The following is a 26461-nucleotide window of genomic DNA, read 5'->3' as shown; positions in this document are numbered from 1 at the left end:
AAATATACATATAACGAACAAAACCAGCTTTTGAAAGTAATCGGTCAAATAGTCGAGTCATTCTTAACGCCAATTTGAAAAACATGGTTTCGAGAAAAACACATTCAAGAGGATATTCCACTGTAACAGCGCGTTTTCAGTACGATTTAATTAAGAGAGAACCAATAAATCTACGAAGCTTCTGTTCAGCACATACATATATTCCTACGTATTCAAAGTACTATCACAAATTTTTCCAAAGCATTCCATAGAAAATTCAATGAGTTACAAATCCGCATCCAGGTCATGTCCATTAAACTACCCCTTTAAAGTTTCGTATGTATTTTGTCCCATAAAATAGACTGTAACTACGTTAGTTTTTGGAATACGATCTCAAAACTTCCAGAGTGTATTTTTGAAACGTGCTTTTTAATTGCGGAAAAACGGAAAATTCGTTTTCGAACCTGTTACGCGAGAATCCTCTCTAAATATTTTCCTCCCTCGCACCATTTCTCGTCCACGCTGACAGGTTTCTGATAACGTATCATTTCTGGACGGCCGTCAGATGGCAACACTGTCGTTTGGAACTAGTATCGTGATTCGAGCAGAGTTACGTTGGTACACCAATCGCGTCCGCCTCTATTTTCGTAGAGGTCGAACGCGTGTGAACGGTACGCGTTGCTCCAAGTTTTCAGTACGGCTTAGACTTCAGCCGGACGGGGTCTGGTCTATCTTGTTCTTGGCGTGCGACAACGTAAGTATTCGAATTACTGACTGAAACTTGTCGAATTTTCGCGTCATTTCGACGTGTCACGTCGCGAACGCGGTGACGTCTTCGTTTCACCGCAACAATTATCCAGCGACAGCATTTTCCGGCTCGACAATTAATCATTGACAATTATACGCGACTGTGCGAAGTGACAGACAAAAATCGAAGTAAATTCGATCGGTGCTACGGAAAACGAACTCTTTTCTTTTTCTTTTTTCTTCCCCGTAATGCAACGTGTTGCAAGCTCGTGCAGCTTCTCGTTAATTGTGCGCAAGCTGCAAAATTGACCTACGGGGGCTACTTAAAGGGATATTCTAGTACCGGGCGCGAACGAAGCGTCTTTGATATTTTTTTAAACGAAAACCGTCGGTGATATCGAGTTGAGAATTTGCATGGTTGTTTGCACGTATCTTGGCGAGGTACATGAATTTTTTCGTTGAAAAATACGTAATAGTATTGGAGATATAGGATACTTGTTCTGTGTGCTATAAAAAAAGAAGAGTGCATTCGGGGAGTCCTAGTGGATCGAATAATAGAAAAAGAAATTGTTTGTGTGAGTATTAATATGGTCTTGATCAGAAAGGATTAGTGATGTAAATAAGTGGGAAAGTAGCAGAGTTTTCCACACACATTTTCCTGTTTAACGTTTACGAAATAATTTCATCGAATTCTGATACTCGATGTATATTTCATTAATACTACGCTTTGTAATTATGTGTTCCAATCATTAAATTAAATGAAAGCAGGGGTTGTTGGAAAAATTTGTTTTAACAGCGTAAAATTATTAACTGTGTGATGAGAAATATAATCTGTTTATTGAGAATAAGGTCACGAACACACTTTATGGAAATAGCAAATTAATGGGGAATATTAGCACCCTACTGTAACATTCCAAGGGTAATGATTCCTCAATTTCCGTACTTCCGGTGAAAAGGGATCTCCACTTTACGCGTATATCAAATTTCATATCGATCCATCGAACAGTTTTTCAAAAACGTGGTTTAAATTTTTCATGAATTATAGCTTATAAAAAATTGTTTAAGTTAGGAAGAATTAGTATATGAAAAATTGAAATATCGACTCAAAGTATTCTTGGCAATTTTTCTGTATACCATTACTTTGAAAAATGTACGTTTTAGAAAATATTTATTAGAATTATCATAGGTTTAAATATATACAGTTCTCTTCTATTTTACTCTAAAATAAATCGTGTTTTAGTTATGAACAGAAAATTTATTTTTCATGAATTATAGCTTATAAGAAATTGCTTCGATTAGGTAGAGTAACCATACGAAAAGTCTAAATATCGATTCAAGGTATGGCAAAAATCGAGGAGCCACTAATTTGATTTTTGAAAAAGAGATCTTCGTAAATAAGTGTTTCTTCCAATTTCGCGATTATTCTTTGGAATACGATCTCTTGATTCATCCAATTTTGTAATGCACTCCTTACACTATTAATTAGTGACTTAATCTTCAACAAAGCTTGAAACCAGAGATTGGTAAAATTTTATTCCAAATAAAAAGTAACAAAAACACTTCGTGTAGCGATTTATTTGTAATGCTTATTCGATTAAACAATCGTTTAAATAAAATTATATAATTCAAAGTTGTTTATATACACCCATTCGAAATTTTTCATTTGAGTGAAAATTGATAACTTTATTGAATTTAATATATAAACTTGTATTAATTTCAACAAGCTCTAAATTAACTCTATTTAATTTTCACAATTTCTATTTGAAACATCTTACCAAATCATTAAATCACTATCCAAGATTTAAAAATCATCGTCGTAACTCGTATCAATTATGCTTAATACTTTTCTTTAGTAGGATTTAAATCACTGCTATAAATAAGAACGTTAACGTTTGAAGAATTAATTCCGTTCGTCTTACTTTAAAAATGGAAATTCTCTTTTCAAGTGCTTTCATCATATTCATATTTCATCTCAGTGGGGGGTCGACATTTACGACACAATTTTTTTAAGGAAGTAGTTTCAAATACAACTGACAAGGATAATGAAAATCGTACAAATTTAACGCGATCCAATCAAACAAATTTAGAGTATTTTAAATAATAGTTTTGCCAGTTTTCGCGAAAATTTCGAACAGTTATTTGAAACATCCTCTTTAAAAGATTTCAATCGATTCTTTTAAACGTTCGAAAACCGCGGAAAAGCGAGGAAGGAACATTCTCGAGTTGTTTTTTTCTTAATAGGTGTCCGCTCATTAATACGCACTTCGAATTCCAGAATAACAAATGTTGTTTGTGAGCCATATGCCGCCCATCGGTCTTCTCCAAATGACGTTTGGGACGATTATACAATAATGCGGTGTATGTATACATGTATAATAGAATGTTCGTCGAAAAGATACGAAATCTCGCTTTAGAATCGTGTATTGCATCCATAAGTAAATATAAGAGCCCGAATAGACATGGTAGAAGTTATTGTTTTCGTATTTATGATAGATAAATTTCCATTCAGGTGGCCAGTACCACAATAATGCCATATATCCTGTATCTGTATGAAATCTGTTGAGTAATACCGGTCGTTGAACAATTATTAGTCATCACCGAGTAAGCACAACACGTGCACACGTGTCGGAGTATTAGTATTAGTGCACACTATCTAATAAGCGATCGTAGAACGTGCATAGTATGTTATGAAAGAATATGCCCGATAGGGGCCGTAGACGTAACGATTTATTCCACGATGAGTCGTACGTCGAGTTGTAACGATTATCGTATGACAACGTGCGTTGTATTATCATTCAACACTCGTATCGCGTCACTGGCTGTGAAACAACCCCACGGAACTAACAATTATCGTTTAACCCTCCGCAACTAACGTATTTTTATAGAACATGGGTCATCGAGACCTATTTAAATTATTTTTATTTAAAATTAAATTAAATTGATTTAAAAAAAAAAAAATTATTCCATCATAGAATTTCAATAAAATACTTTTGTTTTTAATAGACAGATGATTTTTATTCTGTATTTATCATCAATTTTTATCGCAATGGTTACGTTGGTCTCTGAGACAATTACTGTTTGTAATTATAGCGTAAGGTTCGGTATTAAAATTTAATAGAGACCCTATTAGGATTTTCGAATTTCTTGGGAGTGTATCCTAATTAATTGTGGATTATTTTTTTAATTATTTTTGGATCCTCTATAAATTTTTTGGATATTATTGAGGGAAATAGGAAGCGTTTATTAGAAACGTGAAACAACATCCTTGTTGCATTTCATGATGATAGGTGAGTTGTATAATTGTATAAATTGAAACATTATTTATGGTAGGCAGTGGGGTAAATTTGTTTAGATTTCTGATTTGGCATTTTTTAAATCGTTTTCATCCCCTAGGATGTCGATAGTTACTTGGGTGAAAAGAATTAATCTCGATCGTTTATTTCCGTTAACAAATTTAGTTCTTTATAGGGTGTGTTTATCAGAGCCCTTGGAGAACCGATTAGGGTACTTCCCTGTGAAAAGTATCTATTCGACTAATACTCCTTTTTCGGGGCTATGTAGAAGTTGTAGACTACGTGCTTCAATACTGCTTTCGTTGGCTTCCTTTCTATCTTGGTCCAGGGACGTATCCAGGAGGGGTGTAAGGGGATACTTCCACCCTCCAATATTAAAAACATCCACTTTTTAATCATCGAAATCGTCCCATACCTAACAAAACACGCAAAAGGAAAAACAAATAGAAAATGTCAAATTTATTTTCAAAATGGATGTTACTCTTTACAAATAAAGTCCCTTGTAAATTTTAATCGTTTAAATAAAGTATAGAATCGTAGTTGGGGCTGTGCTTTGAACACTACATTTACAAAATTAGTTTTTATGAATAGTATTATGGATACGAACAAGCATTTAAATTTGAAAATATAGTTAATTCTATTTGCATATTAAAAATTGGTCAAAATATATTCTAGTAGTCCCCTGAAGAATCTCAGCTTAAAAAAATTAGGTGTAACTGTATAGTCGTGCCTTTGATCCTTTATAATTTTTGAATAACTTTAAATAATATATGTAATATTTATTTTAGGTCATTTTTTGAATGCAACAGTAACATTTTATTAAATGTCTTACTATGTTTTACGATAGTACTTCCATATACTCTAATATAAACGTCATGTTATATTGGTTTTAACGATTGTAGTTTCTTTTTATGAGGAGGCAGAACACTCAAAAAAGTTTTTCGTTCACTGAGACTGTATCAATACAGAGGGTGTTTGGCCAACCCTGGGAAAAAATTTAATGGGAGATTCTAGAGTGCAAAATAAGACGAAAATCAAGAATACTACTTTGTTGATGGAGGCTTCGTTAAAAAGTTATTAACGTTTAAAGTTCCACCCGTACTGAATTTTTTTCTAGAAAGTGGACAGGATTTCGGGGTTAGGTCTATTCACCAAAAATGCTTGTGATTGACCCCTATAACTAAATATAATTTTTTTAGTATAATTTGAAATTTTTTAATTTCGTCTAAAAATTTCAGTACTTACTCGAATTTTTTTCTTAAAAGGGGGTAGGATTTCGAGGGTATGTCTAATGACCAAAAATGATTGTAAATAACCCTCGCAGCCGAAAATAATTTTTCCAGAACGATTTGAAATTTTTCTTTTTCGCCGAAAAATTTAGGCACCTACCCCCCCCCCTTTGTCGATTTTTCTTAAAAATGAGTTTTTCATTTTTAATAATTTTGTTTGGCGTTCTGCAGAAAAGTTGTCTAATACTTTTTTGTAGGTACCCATGAGCTCTACTTCAGAAAAAAGTTTCATTGAAATATGTTCACTATTGTAGGAGTTATGGCCGTTTGAAAATTGGACCACTTTTATGGGGTTTTTCGCATTTTACGATGTCAAGGAGCAACTTTTCCAATATTTTTAGAATTTCTACATATTCTTCACTAAAATATGCGTTGATTGGTTTTTGAAACATGAAAATCGTCCAATCCGTTCAGGAGTTATGACATTTCAAAGATTCGCACGAAATTTCTGGGAAGCATTTCTGGGCCTCACATTAGATTTTCAATAAGGAATTTTTTTCTCGAAAATGTGTAGTAATTCGGGGGTATGTGTAATGACCAAAAATGATTGTAATCGACTCTTGCAACCGAAAATAATTTTTTTAGAACGATTTGAAAAATTTTTTTCCCCCAAATTTCAGTACCTACACAAATTTTTTTTTCAAAAATGCATAGGAATTCGGAGGTATGTGTAATGACCAAAAATGATTGTAATCGACTCTTGCAACCGAAAATAATTTTTTCAGAATGATTTGAAATTTTTTAATTTAATTTTTTAATAACTTTTTAACGAAGTCTCAATCAAGAAATTAATATTCTTGATTTTCGTCTTATTTTGGCCTCTAGAATCTCCCATTAAAATTTTTCCGGAGGGTGAACGAACACCCTGTATATTTCAATTTATTGTAGAATCATTCAATATAAATTAATGAAAGAACTAAAATATAGAATAATAAATTCAAGTATACCTCAATAAACAACTAATATTTTTTAATTTATTACAGTCAAATACTTTTGTTACATAGATTATCGAATAATTAAATTAAAAAATGAAGGTAATAAGAAAGCTGAAAATATATTATCGTCCAGGTTTCATTTCCTGCACTAATATTACGTTGACGTAATATTTCGTGTATCAATATTACATTAAATTTTTCTCTGCCTTCTCTAAAGTTTCGTAAAGTACAATAAATAATTTTATCGTGGCTCGTTGGTGTCCGTTACATTTTTGGTTGCACCACTTTGTCATGTTTCTGGGCGCGCTACTGTATCGAGCGGTTACGAGACCGTCAGATCAGCTGTTCTAATTCCAACGATGCTTTTAATATCAAAAATCGATACCTCTTTCTGGTAAGTATATCAAATCGCAGTTAATGGAATTACGACACTGTCGAGGAAATATAAGAACGATAATGCGTAGTTTGACGTCACACGATCGTGTTTCAATGGTTCGACGCGTACATTCATAGTAAAGGATATTTATTTTTGTCGTTGCCGCAGATAGAACTTTATTCATCACACGTTGCATTTTAAACACTGCTCTCTTCAACGAAGTTTTCCCAACATTTAATATCTTTAACACTCGTTTAAATTACGTTATGATGTGAACTAAAAAATATTACAATTTTCTAATCAGTATCGCGGATTTAAAAATGTTAAAAATCAGTGACATAATATATGATGTAACGTTTAATCAACTTTGCTAATTGTAAATATACAATTTTAGGGGTTAGTTTTCTTTTCATCTGCTATGATTTTACACCACGAGTTGTGGGATGAATCTATACACTAAGAAACATATGTCCAATGTTCTTTAGTTTCGATATTGACGCAAACATTTTCTTAAATCGTGCACACCCGGAAAATTAATGAATATATAGACATACGTTAAACGACGTTCTTTTTTACTTCTTTTATTATGCAAACACATTCTGAGATACCAGGCCTTTTCTTCGACCCTTGACCCAACTACGATGTGCTCTACGCACCCCCCTCTCAGCCTTATGGTTGATTGTGTTTAGATTTGTGATGTAGCTACGATCGTTGACGAGCGCAGAGAGCGTGAAAGAGGGGTTAAACGTCGAGAAGTAAAGGGTTCGTTTGATTTGGTCGCTAGCACGTTTCAAACGCTTAATAAATGCTTCAACTAGTCAAGCTGGATCTATACAAATAGTTTACTATACTACTTCATAGATATTCCAACGCTACCAATAGAATTCTAACATTGTTCCATTTGAAAAATAGCTAATATCTTTTAATCAATATAATTGGAAAAGAATAGATGGTAGTGAGCCATTTTAACATTATTCTTATTTTGGTCGAAAGGTGTCCTTTGATAGCTGTACATTTGTATGCAAATAAGTGTTAGTTTGGATTATTTTTAATATTAGTGAAGATTAAATTTTATTACGTAAATCATTTATTACAAAATGAAATCGATATTCAATTTGTTTACGATCATTAAATACAGTAATTTCTTTAAGAAAATTAACATTTTGAATTTTGTAGACATTCCTGTTAGAGTCATTAAACATGCACTAATTTAATTCGAAATTTTATCACTTTTAACATTTAAAACGAAATCATACCGCCTTGTGCAAGAGCAAACACATCGTCACTGTTAACCTAAACCGTACGATGACTATATCAACAACAATGCCATTCGATATTTGTTTCTTACAGTCTATTTATCAAACGAATAATATTGGCAATAAAAATAATTTTCTATTAAATTTTTAAATAGTTTCTTGCCTTTTGAATTAAATACATAATTCTTATTATATTTGAACATTTTCAAGTTGTATTCTTCTCATGATATATCGAATTCCAATTTAATTATCGCGTGGATCTGTTTCAAAAGCGAATTTATCATTAGGCGCGACGCGAAGAAAGCAAAAACTCCATTTCGAAAGGAAACAATCGTACAAACAAAGGTGGATACACGCTCGCGACTTTCGACACGACTGTTTGTCTGACGCTGCTCTCGGATTGATACTTGTTTCGCAGGTTCCACTAACACATTTACACCGTGACGCAACGACGCGTTGCTTTAATTGAAATTTAATCACGTCGGTGTCGACGTTTAGCAATTTTCATTTAACGAAGACGTATCGTGTGGGAAGCAGACCTAGATTAATTCAGAAGCCATCACCCTTCCTTGCAAAGGGTAGAAATTTCAGGAAAAGATTTATGAAAGTCGAGACCGTTCGTGATGCCTGTGAGCACTTGAATAATTTATTTCATTCTTATTCATTTCTTTGTGCAAAAATCTCTTTGCTGGTGAAATTATTGAATTTCCTCATCCTTTCATATTTCTCCCATTGGTTTATAAAGTAAAGAAAAACAGGGATGTCGCAGAGATCCTGGAATATATATATGAAGTTTGTATAAATAATAAAGAAAAAAAATTAAACTAAAAAAAAAAATAAAAAAAAACTTCTGGTCAATGACAGAATGGAGATTTTGTAATATATCAATGTAATGTTTGATAGGTTCTATGTGTATACTTGGCAGGATCGTGGTTGAGTGTCCAGACAACAGTGTATTTCTAAAATAATGCCACATTCTAATTCAATTAGTAAATCAACAACGCGTGACAACTGTGAGGTGTGATGTCGTAGAACACGGAAGTGGTAATATGAACTTGACATTATTTACACGCAACAGTGACTAACGAGGGACATCCGCGATGTATTTGACGACGATTTTGACGCAGCTTCCAAAGTGGGGCACGCGACACACAAATTGAGGGGGCGTCTTATAGTTTAAGGGGGGCGCTCAAAGAAAATTTCTAACGCGAAAAGGCTAAAACATTTCTTCACACTAATGCACCATCGAATCACCAAACTTTAAGAATCGTTGAAGTATATTTTCCATATATTATTTTAATATCATAATTGAAGGGTGCATAGATTTTCTATTTTTTTTTTTAGAGAAGGAAGAGCATTTCTTTCTGGTTATAAATTGCTCGTGAAAGTTTAACAATTATTGGAATTATTTTCCATATATTATTTTAATATCATAACTAAAGGGTACATAGCTTCTCTATTTTTTTTTGAAAAGGCAGAATATTTCTTTTTGTTTATGAATTGCTCGTCAAAGTTTAACAATTATTAGAATTATTTTCCATATATTATTTTAATCTCATAACTGAAGGGTGCATAGATTTTCTATTCTTTCTTTAGAGTAGGAAGAATATTTTTTTTTGTTTATGAATTGCTCGTCAAAGTTTAACAATTATTGGAATTATTTTCCCTGTATTATTTCATTCCTATTTCGGGCGCAAGAAGGAGTGGAAAGAAAATTTGTCGTCACGAGATATTTAAATTCTCCTGGAAAATTACTCTTCTAATCTAAGAAAAACATTCATTCGTCGGGATCTATATTTCCCATGGCACAAATACTGATAAATGATAAATGCTATCGCACCAGTCGCTGACGATTGTAGTAACTACGATCAGAGCCAAGATAGAACTATATGAATTAGGTGTTTGTCTAAACATATTTATCTAAAAAAGGAATATTTCTAAGTAATAGTTTTAAAGAATCAACATAAATCGTTATAAACATTGTTCTCTCTTTTTGTTAATTAGCTTACGTCAAAATGCGTATTATAAAACTATTTATGATCATCATAGAACGTAATGAATAACACACCGATTCTTTTATTTATCAGATTGATAAAGACATTAGATATAATAACCTTATAAATAATACACGAAGTTCGATCTACTATAAATGGAAAATTACTTTATTGTACGCTTCGAATTGCTTAGTTTGTCAATTATATAATTATCAATATCAGCTATAAATAGAGGAATCCAGCGTTAGCAGAAATTCCGCATATCGGAGACATCTGCTTGCACAAAGAGTCCATTAAAGAATTTCAACGACCGAGAAGGGACGTAATTGTTCAATTAAAAATATATTAAATCGATTCTCGTTATCTTCCCGCGCAAACAGTGTCGAGCTACGATCATCGGAAACTTTATACTACACGAGGCATTTTTATAATTTATGCTTGTACTCGCTAGCTTGATTTTCAGGTTATAATTTTATTCGCAATTTTAAATGTCATAATCAACGTCTCTTAAATTTGGGTTTAGCAAAAAAGCAAAACTATTTTTACGAAATAAAATCAAATTTAAATATTTAAATTTTCTTGATAAAATAATGAAGAGTTAGTTTCTCGAGCTTTATTCGATGGATTCCTTGTTGTGGTATTTAATGCTGAAATTAAACAGTAAATCGCAGTGAAAATTGAGAAAGTTCACTAAAGAGAAAATGGCCCAGTTAGAATTACAAGCGTGAGTTTACGGATTTGGAAATGTGTCAGAAATTTAAAAAATGGCCTAACAAGTTGCGACGTATGCAACGCTCGTATTTGTGTCGTCGTTCTTTCTTGACAATTAAAACAGAAAGAGGTCAGTGTCTGCAGCGAAGTTCAAAGGCCAGTAGTTCGGAAGATTATCCGCCAGACGTTCAGAAATTGCGTAATCGTTGTACAGAGAATTTTTCACTCGGTTTCTAGGTTGATCGAAACCGTTTGCATATTTTTAAAATCTGGCGAACTGCAAACAGGAAAAGCTATTTCAATGAACGAAACTGTCTAGGTAATTTATGGTTACTCGAAGGGAAAACCATTACCCTTGGAAGAAAACTTTCACTTTTTAGGAAGCAATCATAATTATTATATCATATTTTATAGAGTTCAATATTAAATTTGGAGTATTTAATAATTTGTATAACTTTGAATATTGTTTTTCACTTGGAAGTACTTGGTTCGTACGTTCTGTTACTGAGCCTGTAATTATTCGTATGAAATGATTTTTATATCGAAATGTTTGAGACTCGTGATTTTTGTCATTTAAAAAATATGATACTATTAATTTCAATATCTCATGTATTTCTATATTATTCTTCAACAAAGTTTGAAGTAGCTTAACAATTCATCTGTATAATAATAAAGTGTTCAAATATCCTAATTAGAGTTTTTAACACAGTGTTCTGCAATTCCAATCGAATAACAAGAAATATTTAATATATCTTGCATTATTCATAGTTTCACTATTACAATATCCTGTGTTATTATGTTATTTATGCATTGTTAAGGAACTTTAATACGTATAATATATAATTTTGTAAATTTCATTGGCACCCAGGATTACGAGAAGAAAAAAATTGTTTAAATTTCAACAATGCTCGTGACGTATTCAACGAACACTAATTTGGCCGTTTATTGAATGATCGCCGACCAATAAGCACATTCTCCGCGAATGTGCACAGTTATTGCGGCAACTAATGCTCGTACGACCTCGGATTGACAATCGCGTCGAAACGGAACACGCGAAAAAAAAAAAATAATAATTCGTTCGTTCATAATTCATTTCTTTTTTCAATATTTCTTTACCCGTTGCTAAGCCGCGCGAACTCGCCGATACAAAAAAGAACAAATTTTTACGAGGCACAAAAAATCCGTCACCTTTTTGCGATCGTAATACAACCGACCCTGATCATTCTAAATAAAACCTGCTAATAAATGCAACGTATTATTTCATCGAATTCCAGGCAAAAGTTTACGCAGTCCTCTGCCAGGTTAACAAAAAAATACCACAGTCTTATTATATTCAGCGAAAGTTTATCAACTCGTCTGAATTGCAATTAAAAAATTCGTAAATGATTCACGATTACGTAAGGAGCAATTCTTTTCAAATTGCATGGCGACTTTGTGACGCAATCGAGGCAAGCGAAATCTACAATTTTATGCATCCGTACAGAGAGAATGAGCATAATTTTTTGTTGTTGAAAAAACGGTATACGACGACCTCGTAGCGCGCATTTTATGAATATTTCTCACGTTGTTGCAGCGCGTCCAAGTACGGTCGCGCGTAATTGAAAATTGTAAAACTTCCACGGGGCAATTTTGATTATTGTGAAATAATAATCGAATCCCGGTTTCGCCATTGCGTATCGCGTCGTACAAAATGGTGGCGAAATTTGGAACCGGGCCCTGGCTTAGCAGGCAACAGCGTGCACTTAGACTTATTCAGCCAGTTCTATGACACGCGTTCAAGGCTGGCTAACGACACGTTTCAATGGCTCACTTTGTATAATAATATAATTTACTTCTTACATTGCGATTTATATATAGCTGAATAACTCAACCTTGCCCAGAATAAGAAATATTGCTCGAGTGCAACGATTATGTCGACGCGTGCAACATTTGTCTCGTTTTCCTGGGAACGAGTATCAGTGGAAGATATCCAGGCACCTAACTCGGTCAGCATCGATTCTATCGAAAAATCACAAGGAAGAAGAAACTTGGGAAATTTAATTTTCAATAACTTTTGTTGAATACAATTTTGCGGTAGAAGCGTCGATAAGCGAGATATTCCAGGTTCTTTGAAAATTATAAAAGTACATATTTTAGCTTGTGTTGTATCTAAATAAAGTAGTCGTTGTTATTGTATTTGGGAAGATACGTTGTTATCGAAAATAAATTCTCATGCACGCGGAAAGATAAAAGCATGATAAAGATATAAAAAAAAAAAACAATCGAGAGAAATTATGTTTTATCGAATCATTCGTTTGTAAACTGTGCTATTGATTTTTTAACTCGTTACATAATATTACTATAAAACGTATACTTTGCAATTTGGAATATTCAACGTCAGCTTGCGCAATAATTCTGATCGGAACGCAAGAAAGTCCGGCACAGTACTTTCGTTTAGTTCGACGACGTGAATTATTGTGATTTTCTTGGTAGAATGGGAAATTGAATCTAACAGAGCAACTCTATGCGTTTGTATTTTTGGCAGAAGCATCAGACTCTATTTCAGAAATGGTAATTTATCATAGCGTTGTGATTGAAGTATAGAATTCTTTTTGAAGGCAATATTAATTTAATCATTTTTATTAACGTTCGTATATTTTTTTACAGTGTCAAAATACTTCCACCTTGATAATACTGTGCAAATTACAGTGGAAACATTGTAGAATTTTGATTGTACGTGGGTCAGAAAAATAATGGGACTAACTTTTTATTTATTATTTCTAATGAAATTGTGCAATTTTGTAAGGGTAATAACCTGAGACATAAATCACGAAAAAAGGATTGCTCCAAAATATAATTTCTTATATGAAACATACGTATTCAATACAAATAGTTTTTTAACGGACGCTACTAATTGTTACGAAAAATGTTTAAACAGAAATTAACATTCCCTAACAATGAAAAAACTAAATGTTTAAATGCCTAAACTGCATTAATAAATATGTAAATATTATAATTATTATATTTATGAAAATAATTATTGGCTTTAAGGAAGGCAGTTCCGATGACCTTGACATATATTGCCAAGGACATTCTCCTGAGGAACCTCCACTAGATTTACCCGTCGCTCATTATTGTTCGAAACGTTATTATTTATTAAAGATTCAGCACGAAGAAGGATCCAGTTTGCAATTAAATTAATATATGACATTTAACTTGGTTATTGCTTAATGGAAAATTTATTTACTGATATAAATCCGTGGACAGAGTTTTTCCTCCAGATAATTTAATTTGATCTAACTTATTTTCGTTTAAACTAAATTATTGTATTCTGTAAATAATTCATGGCAAGGTTAGATTGGATTATCTTGGAGAGGATATCACGTATCCTATAAATATTTAACTTCAGTTGTATCATCGAATAGATTATCTCGAATATATATTTGTTCGGTGCTCACAAGTTTATTCGCCATTGTTCTTATTCAATGGATAGGAATTAGCTACAATTTCGGAACACCTAATACGATCTGTATAATCGAATTGCCGTTTAAAAATAGACACAGCCAAAAATTCAAACAAAAATATTTGACATTCGACCAAAACAAACTTTCTTTATTTATACTTGAAACATATTATACGAGAGTAGAATATTCGCATGGAAGATGTTGTATTCTGATGATTAACAACTTTTTAAAAAATTATAGACGATGGCTGAAACCTCTTAAGAATTATTATACGTATAGGAGAGTGTCTTTGACAGCTGTCAAGGTTGTCAGACCAGCTTCGCCTAAAATCAATATTTACCAAATACCGGTTTTCTTCAAATCCCAAACATGTTATTCTCAAAATTTGTTTAAAAAAAGATCATCAAACGAAACTTAATTTTTATTTCGATGAAAGTCAGTTATAAAATCTAAAAGAAATTTAATCCTTTGTAATTGTTAACAGCCAAAATTATTTAATTACAGATATTAATCTTTCTGTCATAACTTTAAAAATATTTTTATATAACATTTACGATGTTCGGTTTAAGTAATTATTTTATCCGTGCGTAGAAAGGAACTGTGACCTATTCTCTGTTAATTTGTTTCTCGTATTCTGGGACACCGTGTATGTCTTATACACACGACGATTTTTTTTTAAATCGAATGCGCGCGCATCTTTCTACCTGAGTCAAACATTTCGCTATCCAATAGTTTCTTTTGCATTATGATCTTTCGGGACCAGTCTGCCTAAGAGCTTTATAGCATGGTGAATTTGATACACAGTAAATTTCGAAAATTTCGAAAAGAATCAAGAATCGTATTCATAAGAATAATTTAACGATTTGTTATAAGTTTCAAAAAATTATTAAAGACGAGCCACATAAATATGATTATCAAAAAAGGATCACGTGATTTGATTAAAAATAATCATAATACTAATATGTTTCATGTGAATTGCATTTTCAATATTTTTTCCCCGAAGAGTGTCGTGTTACTTAGTGACGAAGACGACGGTATCGATCGAATAAATTACTGTGGACGATTGTTTCCAAAAAAGTGTACCAAATCGTACAACTATTTATATTTTATTTGCGTTATTCGTGTATGTGCTGCTTTCGTTGGCTTTCGACCAGGTTTAAATTTGTAGAGCAAAGCAGAGCGCTTTTTCACTTCCGTAGACATCGCGTGTAACTCGTTCCGTATCGTTTATAACATTCGATTAGCCATAACAATGGGATTTAACGAAGTACGATTTTTATGGGTGGCATTTAGAAATTTAAGGTAATGTTTTCAAATTTGAAGTTTATCATGGGCCCCCATGGGGGTCCTCGAACGTATTGGCGATGGTCTACGATCCCTTAGAAAGAGAAAGAAGCATATTATACAGGGTGGGTTTGTAAATCGATCTACACGATATTTTACGCTGGTTTTGATACTTTAATAAAGAAATGATTCTGTTCTAAACACTATTAAATAAATTCTAAGAAAACTTATTCGTGTCTCTATACATAAAAAATTCAAAAATACAAATAATAACAGAGATATAGATATTCTGTTGCAAAATAATTTTTGAATGTATTTATAATACAATATATAAAAATATAAATGTATATACGAAATAATTTAATTTGACTAAAGATGGAGATATTTTTTTGGAAAACAATTTTTAAATGTATTTAAAATACAATACTGAATACAGTATATAAAAATACAAATATAATTTAATTCTGTTCTAAGAAATCTCTACGAAAAATATTCTGTAATCAAGGAAACGAAGTTTGAGAATCACTGACCTAGCCTAACGACAAACGAATATTGAACTTTGAAATATGCGTTTCGAGCAAAAGTTTCTGAGTTTGCTAAATGAAATACTTGGCAGGAAAATGACATAATCGATGAACTTGATGAACTTTTTCGGTCAGTTTCACGCGTATTCGACCGTTGAATTTAGGTTTCCTCGTAACAAACAGTGTTGTTCGAATTTAAAAACGAAAAATTATTGGCACTTCGATTTTGACGCGTGCAAAAATGAAACGACACCTTGGTTGATTCTTTTTCTGCGCGAGGACACAGGCTCGTGCAAAGTCAAATGCAATAAAATTGCAAATGATGCTCGTCTGAGGTTCATAGTCTGCGTGTTACATAACAAAAACCGCTCTAGAAAACGATCGATGTCAAAGAACGATAAAAATCATCGCTGTCATTAACTGGCATCGACCTCAAAAGATCAAAAGATACGATTTTTCCCTCTTATCGGTCTATTGAAGTTCAGCTGTACGTTAGATACGACCATCGATGTAAATGACTTCTTATTAATTTTGATCGAACGCCACAACAGTCGAAACCCCAACTATTAAAACTACTTTCGACGACACGATTAATTATACAATCGTGAATGCAAATTATAAATCCATCTGAGTTCGAAGAAAATTTCTACGAAACGATTTGCAAGAAAAAATGAATTGAAAATTTTATTTGCAATACCCTTTTTTATATTTATTTTCTTCTTTTACTGTTGACACCATTTAGATGGTTAATAAGTTTAATTATTTCAGTTATCAATTTTGATCGAACGCCACGACGGTCGAAAACCCAACTATTAAAACTATTTTCGACGACACGGTTAATTATATAATCGTGAATTCAAATTATAAATCCATCTGAGTCCGAAGAAAATTTGTACGAAACGATTTGCAAGAAAAAATGAATTGAAAGTTTTATTTACCATACCTTTTTTATATTTATTTTCTTCTTTTACTGTTGACTCCATTTAGATGGTTAATAAGTGTAATCATTTCAATTTAAATATAAAATTAATTATAAATTTATAATAGAGAATGAAAATACTATTTCGATGAAATTTTGTTGTATATCGATTGCTAAATTTTTATTTGCTGTAAATCATTTGTACATTACTATAGAATTGCTTTTAACGTATTTTACATTGGTAAAAAACTAATTTATCAATTGTAATTCTGATGAGGTTAGTTATGCGTATAAAATTGATGTAGTAAAATGGCGGTACACTGAACGATTCACTAGGTATTTCAACTCTATTCAGAATACTAAGCGTGAGTAAGGTCGCAGAGATAAGAAAACGCTTGACAGCACCTATTACTAACAAAATTGTAATATCTGGTGTATTATTTAATTTATTACGATAGAATCCGAACATTTTTATGTACAAAGTGGTCAATATAATGAACTAATGCAAGAAAAATTTTATTCTAAAAAAAGTTAGTCTAAAAGAAGGGGTATAATTATACATAATAGTAGAGAAATATGAAATACATAACACCTATAATTTAGTTTTGTTTCTGTTTCTAGATATTGTTTAAACATCTAGAACACAGTAGAATAGGGTACGATTATAGATAAGAGTGGTATACTTTACAAGAGTGATACTTAGAACTTATAATGCAAGTTAATTTTGTTCTGTTCGCATTTCTTTCTATCTCTAAAAATTTTAAAACATTGACTGCCCAGAACAATACCCAACAAATTTTCTTTCCAGACAATTTAAAAATCGAAGTACCTATATTCTCTAATGTTTCTAAAATCCGTCAATCGTATTCAGATTTAATTTCCCTAACACTTCACCTTGAAAATAAATTTGCTTTTAGTGTCCCAGTGAAAAATCCTGTCACAATGCGTGGGTGTGGCAAACAAAGAGTTAATCCTCGATTTCAGATTACACACTCAGAGTCACAGAGTTCGTAAATATGTCAGCAATTCATATCGAATTTGATTAACGTACAGACTTGAGTATAAATTCTAATTAGAAAGGAAATTATATTTACTAGGTACAACTCGAACTTGATAACTCATTTGCAAATACATTCTAACAAAAAGAAAATTAGGTAAACCCAGCAAGGAATTACTTATTCGAATAGAATTATTGTCGAAGTATTCTATATTTTCTAAGCTACAGAAATTACATATTTAGCGTATTATCGTACGTTTCAACGACCTCGAGCATACTTATCAGTTTGCCGGATTTTAAGATGCGACGTAAGTAGTTCAAAACATAGCGTTGATCTGTGTGCACCGAGCATACATTCTGCGTTGATCTTTCCGACCGACGTGTCACGTGAAAAAGCTTAATGAGTTGCAGCGTTAGGCCGTCGAAGACCATAACGAAATTCTAATCTGATGTCGTGGTTACGATCTTGATTTTGAAATTAGTTGGTAGCTGCTTTTTCAGTTGAGGAAACGTGGACAAGGTCGTCGAAGAGGATTGCATAATCGTCTTTGGAGCATTACTAGGGTTCGAATGTCAGATACATGTATTTCTAAATGGGCTTTGGCTAAACGGTTGGCATTCTAAGCCGATGAAAACGTTCATTAATCAAGATTATGCGAGCAGAACGCAGGCACTTTCGTATATCGTTTCGAAACCAGCAGGAACAAAATTTGAAATCGTTCGAATTTTGTAATTTATAGTCACCCTTTGGGGAGACGGAGGGGGGGGGCATCAGGGTCAAATGATAGTCAACTTCATTTTCTTAAATAGCCATCCAATTTTTAACACGTTATTATGTATTAATAGATATCATATGTATTTGTTGACAGATTTGTATTTAATTATTTTAAGAGTATGGGTAATATTATTGAAAGTATTGTAAATATTCAAATAATTAGAAAGGAGAGGAAGAATAATCATTCGAGTTTTTTATGAAAAATGCAGGGTTACGTGTTGCAAAATTTAATTTTATTAATATTTTGGAGAAAAGAAACTCGTTGGATATAATGAATAATATTTCTATCATAATCAAACATTATTTGAAAACATAAAGAAACATAAAGTAAAGGGACATACTTTGAAAAGTGTGAAAACTTATAAGAGTTTAAAATCTTAGCATTGTCTGCACAAACTTAAACCCAAAAGATAATATCTGAGTATGTTTAAAAATGAAATTTACAAACGAGTGTAATGCTTCTTCATTGTCATTAATCGACACGTGGATAAGGAGTGCAGCTGCAGTGCTATAGTATTACGTCAATAGTACTACAGAAATTCAGCATCGACTATGCTAAACATGTTCGAGTCATTATTAAAGCCAAAGCTACGTGGACCGAATATTGAGTTTGCAAAAACTCGACGGTTTATTCAAAATCGGACGAGACGCAAAACCGATTGCAATACGAACTTAATATTTTTCATAGCAAATCGAATCATTGTACATATAACTACGTATTTAATTTTTTTACTTATCCATACTCAGAAATTGCATAAAATATTATTTATGTTAAAACTCGGTGTGTGTGTTTTGTTTTGCTATTTACTGTCTACTGTATACAGGGTGTTTGGCCACCCCTGGGAAAAATTTTAATGGGAGATTCTAGAGGCCAAAATAAAACGAAAATCAAAAATATTAATTTTTTGATTGAGGCTTCATTAAAAAGTTATTAAAAAATTAAATTAAAAAATTTCAAATCATTTTGAAAAAATTATTTTCGGTTGCAAGGGTCGATTACAATCAATTTTGGTCATTACATATACCCCCGAATTCTTATGCATTTTTGACAAAAAAATTTGGGTAGATGCTGAAATTTTGGGGGGAAAAAAAATTTTTCAAATCATTCTAAAAAAATTATTTTCTGTTGCAAGAGTAGATTACAATCATTTTTGGTCATTACATATACTCCCAAATTCCTACGCATTTTTGAGAAAAAAATTCCTTACCGAAAATCTAATGTGAGCCAAAAATGCTTCCCTGAAATTTCATGCGATTCTTTAAAATATCATAACTCCTGAACGAATTGGACGATTTTCATGTTTCAAAAAGCAATCAACGCGTATTTTAGTGAAGAATATGTAGAAATTCTAAAAATATTGGAAAAGTTGCTCCTTGACCCCGTAAAATAAGAAAAACCCCATAAAAATGGTCCAATTTTTAAACAGCCATAACTCTTACAATAGTGAATATATTTCAATGAAACTTTTTTCTGAAGTAGAGCTCATGGGTGCCTACAAAAAAGTATTAGACAACTTTTCTCTAGGATGTCAAAAAAAATTATTAAAAATCAAAAACGAATTTTTAAGAAAAATCAAAAGGGGTAGGTGCCTAAATTTCTCGGCGAAAAAAAAAAATTTCGAATTGTTTTGGAAAAATTATTTCTAGGTTCTGAGGTCAAATACAACCATTTTTGGTGGATACACATATCCCCTAAATCCTACGCACTTTCGAGAAAAAAATTCAGGAAGATGGACATATTTTTCGGCGAAAAAGAAAAATTTCAAATCGTTTTGGAAAAATTATTTTCGGTTGCGGGGGTCAATTACAATAATTTTTGGTGAATAGACATACCCCCAAAATCCTACGCATTTTCGAGAAAAAAATTCAGTACAGGTGAAACTTTAAACGTTAATAAGTTTTTAACGAAGCTTCCATCAACAAATTGATATTTTTCATTTTCGTATTATTTTGATCTCTAGAATCTTCATTTAGAACACCCTGTATATATATATAATTTATGCTGTAAATTTATTGAAATAAACATTAATTGAAACTTGTAAAAATTCTTTACTTTTGTCGAAATAAATTAAAATTTTTAGCCTAGATACTACGTAGAAATTTCATAGAAATTAATTAAAATTCACAGTCTAGTCAACACGTATGTATGTAGAAATTTAATAAAAATTCTCTGTCTACTCAATACATATATAATTTACAGAAATTAATTAAAACTTGTAGTCTATACTCACTACACAGGAATTTCATAAAAATTAATTAAAATTCACAGTCTGATATATAAAAATTACACCGATTCCACGATAAACTGCTGTCAAATCGAAACTTAATTGGAAAATTGAACCATAAATTAGGTTAATAATTGCGTTGCACACGATGCATCATCGTTGTTTCTAATACGATGCTCGTTGTTAAAATTTATTCGACAAACATCGCGACGAGACTGTAATCGCGGTTTATTTATTTATAAGAGACGCGTATGGAATAAGAACGTTAACCACCGAGACGATTCGTGGATTCAAAGTGTGCTGACGAAGGTCGGGGAACGAGTCGGTTTTCGCATTCGGATCTGTTCCGTCATTGCGTTTAACTTGCAAATCAATCGAACGCCATAAGTTCAAAATATTTTCCTACATTGATAGCGTTATCTGGCCGTAAGTTTGCCGATTGATATCACGGCGTGTACTATTTAAACACACTGTGACTCAAGTGAACATCATTCATGTTGTGACTTATCCGAGATCGAATCGGACTTTCGTTGGTAAATGTTTTTCTTCGTCGGGACGTTGAATTTTTAAACATTCTCGATCGGTTGAATGTTCGTATGTACGTTTAGAAAAGTAATTCGATCTCAGATTCTGTTTAGAGATTTGATAAGAAATTATTTTTCCATTACGTTTGGAGAAATTTATTTCTATTTTTTAGTTTGATTAAATTAGTTTGATTATTTTTATTTTTTAGTTTGATTAAATTCTCCCGCGTTATATTAGTATTCTGTGTCAAAGGTATTGAAAGTATTTCGACATTTATTAACTGTTCGAGTAACGAAAGAAATGTAATTTATTTTTGTGATATTTTTGAGCCCAGAATTCTCTTTCTCTGTATTTAATTTATCAATTTGACATAGAGAAGAACTTGGATTTATTCTGAATATTTAATGATGAATCTTCGATTCTCTTGTAATTATTTAAATACTTTTCGATTTTATCATTCGTTCTAATATTGCTATTCTCTATTATATGAAAGCTTACCGACGAGACTGTACAGGGGATTTGAAACATTTTCAAATCAAATTCAGAAAAATTTTATAACACGTTTTTATGATTAAAAATACAAGTTTCCATTAACAGAAAGATAAATATAATCTAAACACTAATATCGTTTCAGCTGAACTGTCACATTATTATCAACTAGGAGATTAAACTTCATTTATTACTGCTACTTTTATCGATTCATGTATAAATAGACTTTTAGGTTAAAGAGTGATATCATAACAAAATTTTCTGATGTTAACTCGTTCTTTCTAGAAAAATGTACGTTTCTGAAGCTTAAAGGTTTAATGTTTCAATGATTTTTAAATTGTCCACGAATGTTTTAAATCGTTCAAAAGTCTAGTATTAATGCACAATTTCATTTAAGTTGAAAAATTTCTAAAAGCAGAATCGAATTATGTAAATTGCCTGAAAAAAACAATGCAAAAGGAAAGACGGTGCATCGATGCAAGGGCTCAATGGATTGAATGTTCTTTCTGATTGTTGTTTCCATTGATCGATTACACGAAAACTCGTGTCCGTGATGCTTCATGCTTTTCTTATTCCTGATAGTGGACGTTTTATTTGAGTAGAGATATTTATGTCAGTCTTACGATACGCTAAGATGCCGTTCAAATTTACGATTTGTCGCCACATTCAACAATCTTGTCAGACGAACAAAGTCCACTCGCAACATCACCCGACTGTAACAAGCCGATTTTGATGAAACGATGTTGATTACACACAGATAAAGCATTCAAAACAATTACTCGCATATTTTCCTTTTTTATCGGGTGATATTTACGCCCGAGAAGCGAGCAAGTACTCCTAAAGTTATGAATGGAACACTTATTTAGCTTCTCTCAAAAACTGACAAAGACAGAACGAAAAAGATAAAAAATATGGAACGTTGAAATAATTTGAATGAAATTCATTATGTCAAAAAATCCCTAACAATATTGTAATGAAAATTTCAAATTCCATTTCTTGATCAATTAGATTTTATTACAAGTATTTGTTTAGAGCACTTCTGTCGTAATATTAATATATTGCATACATGCTATTTTAGCTGTGATTTTTAATTTGATCTCTTGATTATCATTTCATTTCGATTATTTGGTTTATTTTCGGAGAGTGGAATTTTTATTCCGTAAATAATAACACTGAGGTCATTAGAAAAGGAACAAAGCTTTCGTTTATTTAAAGTATAAAATAATAGATATAATTTTTCTTTAAAAATTGTATGTCATTGTAGTAATGCAGAATTAAACAAATTCTACGTTATTCTCTTCTTAGCTTCAGGGACACAAAATGGAAAAAAATAAGTTTCATAAAAGTACATATAATGCACGCTTTATAAATAAATTTCATCTGTTTGCTTATTTACAAGGAAATTTTTTTTTTCAATGTACACACCCTTCCTTGCGATACGAGAGAATAATTAGCGTTGATACGACAGAAAAAGGGTTTTTAAAATATTTTACATCGTTATTGAAATAATAGTGACATTAACAAAATTGTCATATCTGTGAATCTCTAAGGATCTCTGCTCTATTCTAATTTATTTGTTTTTGATTTATCCTTCTCAAAATTAGTCGAATCGTGCCACAGAATCGGTTAAAAAATTATTCATAAATGCGTAAATAATGATAATGAGTTAAAAAAAAAACTCTGTTATCTTTAATCCGCTACGGTTATCGTTAGTTTGTGGAATCCTGTCCTTGACTATGTTCCCCGTGGCGCAAACTCGACACAAAGAGAAATCACTATGGCGAGATTTCGATTATGGTTGACCGGAAAACTCTATCGATTGCTTTTGTTCTGATATCAAGCTCATAAAAGATCAATAATCTCGCGATAACGGAAGCGATCGAAATCTCTAATCTCGTCAACACTGCGCAATGTATTGGGAGTTCAATGTTCGTTCAAAATTGTTATGATTTTTTTATCTGAAAAATATTTCACAATTAATACGATATCGTTGTTACATAATGGTGTGAATGAAAAACATCAGCTGGTCCGATGACACATTTGGATTAGTTAGGATCACTTATTTTCACGTATTGTCAATCAGTGATTCAGAAAACTTCACCCACACAAATATTTTATTCTATTTTAAACGATAAACTCGATTCGACATTTCTGCTGTGACTCTTCGTTTGCTTCCATTTTAAATAGCTTCGAGATAGAGTTTCTTTTAGATGTTAAATATAAATTGTAATTTTTATTTCGATATTTTACCCTCTTTCAATTTGTAAGCTAAATTTAGAATTTCTACAGCAAATTTTAGATTGGTTTTTGGAATATAGCATAGAGTATTTTAAATAGCTTTGAGATACAATTTCTTTAGATGTTAAAATCAGATTTTGTTAAATATAAATTGCAATTTTTATTTCGATATTTTATCCTCTTTCAATTTGTAAGGTTTAATCTAAAATTTCTGCAGCGAATTTTCATTTATTTCTGCATCGAATACAAAGATTATTTTATAAAACTTTGAGGTAAAATTATTCCTTGTATTAAAATCAGATCCACTTAGATATAAATTCAAATTTTTGTTCAGATATCGAACGTTAACGTTATGAATATTTTAATACATCTACCTGTAATGCATTTTCTAATTAACTTAAAATTTGGTGACATTATTGGAATTGTAGGATTATGGGACGTATCATTTAATTTGAACAACAATATTTAATTGTACAATTTCTCTTTATCATAAGCGTGAAGATGCGTTCGTAGAATCCATGGCCAAAACTGTGGCGAAACTTTAGACATATACAGCCGTCACTGGAGATGATTTTTGTAACATCGTGAGACGGTTAGAAAATCCAACAATCATCATATGTAAAATTAGCGACAGAAAAAATTGAATGCTGTCTTTTATATTATATTAATTACACTCATAACATCAGAGTTTTCCTGTTTATAAAGCATAATTTTATAACAGAAAACTGAGCTTTCACAAATTCTTATTTCTCGTTTTCACCGTCAACGTTTCGAAATATTTGAATTTATTGAATGTTCAAATCATTCTTAGATATAAATTCAAATTTTTGTTCAGATATCGAACGTTAACGTTATGGACATTTTAATACATCCACTTGTATTGCATAAATTGCATTTTCTAATTAACTAAAATTTGGTGTCACCTTGTGTAAAATTAGTGATAGAAAAACCCGTAAACGTTTCGAAATATTTCGAACGCGCCAATTCGTAGGGTTGAAAATGCTCCGTGACAGGCCTTGAATGTTCAAATCATTCTTAGATATAAATTCAAATTTTTGTTCAGATATCGAATGTTAACATTATGAAGATTTTAATACATCTACCTGCATTGCATAAATTGCATTTTCTAATTAACTTAAAATTTGGTGTCATCTTATGTAAGATTAGTGACAGAAAATCCCGTAAACGTTTCGAAATATTTCGAACGCGTCAATTCGTAGGGTTGAATGTTTATTCTTAGATATAAATTCAAATTTTTGTTCAGATATCGAACGTTAACGTTATGAACATTTTAATACATTTACCTATATTTCATAAATTGTATCTTTTGATTACCTTAAAATTTAATATCTTCTTATGTAAGATTAGTGACAGAAAAAACCGTAAACGTTTGGAAATATTTCGAACGCGTCGATTCGTAGGGTTGAATGTTCAAATCATTCTTAGATATAAATTCAAATTTTTGTTCAGATATCGAACGTTAACGTTATGAATATTTTAATACATTTACCTATATTTCATAAATTGTATCTTTTGATTACCTTAAAATTTAATATCTTCTTATGTAAGATTAGTGACAGAAAAAACCGTAAACGTTTGGAAATATTTCGAACGCGTCGATTCGTAGGGTTGAAAATGCTCCGTGACGGGCCTTGAATGTTCGAATCGTTTGTTTCAGAAAGCCGAGAATCGCACCGCGCCGGACTACCGATAAGGAACGAATTGCAGCTCTAGCGGAACCAACGGAAATCAGTAAGCCTCGTGCAGCAACAGGAACAAGACTGCGAGTCACGGCGATCCACGATTAACAAAATAGTTATTTTCCATACGGGGGCGATACTGTTGCTCGACAGAGGGAACAAACGATATTTTTGCAACGAGCGTCGAAGATAAATATATTACGCGATTATTCCGACGCGTCCAATACGCACAGCGCGGGTGAAACCAGTTGGATATTCGAAACACAGGGAATACAGTTTCCGTTCGAACGGGAATATTATATTTATTGACGAGCCCGTTCAAGTTATTCTGTTTCTGAAAGACTGCGTGCGGTGTTGCAGTCGATCACTCGTGGCGAAAGTGTTGTAATAAAATTCTCCAAAATGCATTCCACGCGAGCGAAAATTGCGCTGGTCAGGCACAGAAATGTGCTGCAAGTGTACAAAATCGCGTCGAGGTTCTTCGGCACCGATGTCCAATACAAACCGATCAGAAGCGTGCTCGTCGCGAATCGAGGTGAGTTTTTCTCGGTTTTATTTTTTTTTTCAATCGTTTGTCTCGCTACGTGAAATTTTATTGCTACTGTTTCTCTGAACCCTTCAAATTACAACAGCAGAAATTATCCAATTTTGTCTCAAAGAGTATTTTACTGTAAAAAATTGTTGAATTCTTTTTTTAATAATTTTTCGGCAAAGGATTATTCAACTTTTTCTGTTGCAATTTTTTATATGTATTTATTAATA

The 26461-nt window shown here is 32.1% G+C and overlaps 1 protein-coding gene across 4 annotated transcripts in view; it reads left to right on the top strand.

The window, feature by feature from the left end:
• Positions 1 to 585: 585 nt before the first annotated feature.
• Pcb (Pyruvate carboxylase) overlaps positions 586 to 26461 on the top strand; it is a 49179-nt gene continuing 23303 nt past the window's right edge. For 3 of the 4 annotated variants that reach the window (XR_013080788.1, XM_076778926.1, XM_076778900.1), the window contains exons 1-2: positions 586 to 733; positions 25678 to 26234. Coding sequence is in view for 3 of the 4 variants with exons in the window: in XM_076778926.1 (XP_076635041.1) it covers positions 26102 to 26234 (133 nt within the window). In the remaining variant the exon portion in view is untranslated. The remainder of the gene's footprint in view (positions 734 to 25677; positions 26235 to 26461) is intronic. The other variant, XM_076778911.1, reaches the window with a different exon arrangement.

This window comes from Colletes latitarsis, chromosome 2 (assembly GCF_051014445.1).
Source record: "Colletes latitarsis isolate SP2378_abdomen chromosome 2, iyColLati1, whole genome shotgun sequence".
In the NCBI taxonomy this organism is placed as follows: Eukaryota; Metazoa; Arthropoda; class Insecta; order Hymenoptera; family Colletidae; genus Colletes; species Colletes latitarsis.
Note: the sequence above shows the minus strand (reverse complement) of the source record. Positions and strands in the feature narration are given on the sequence as shown.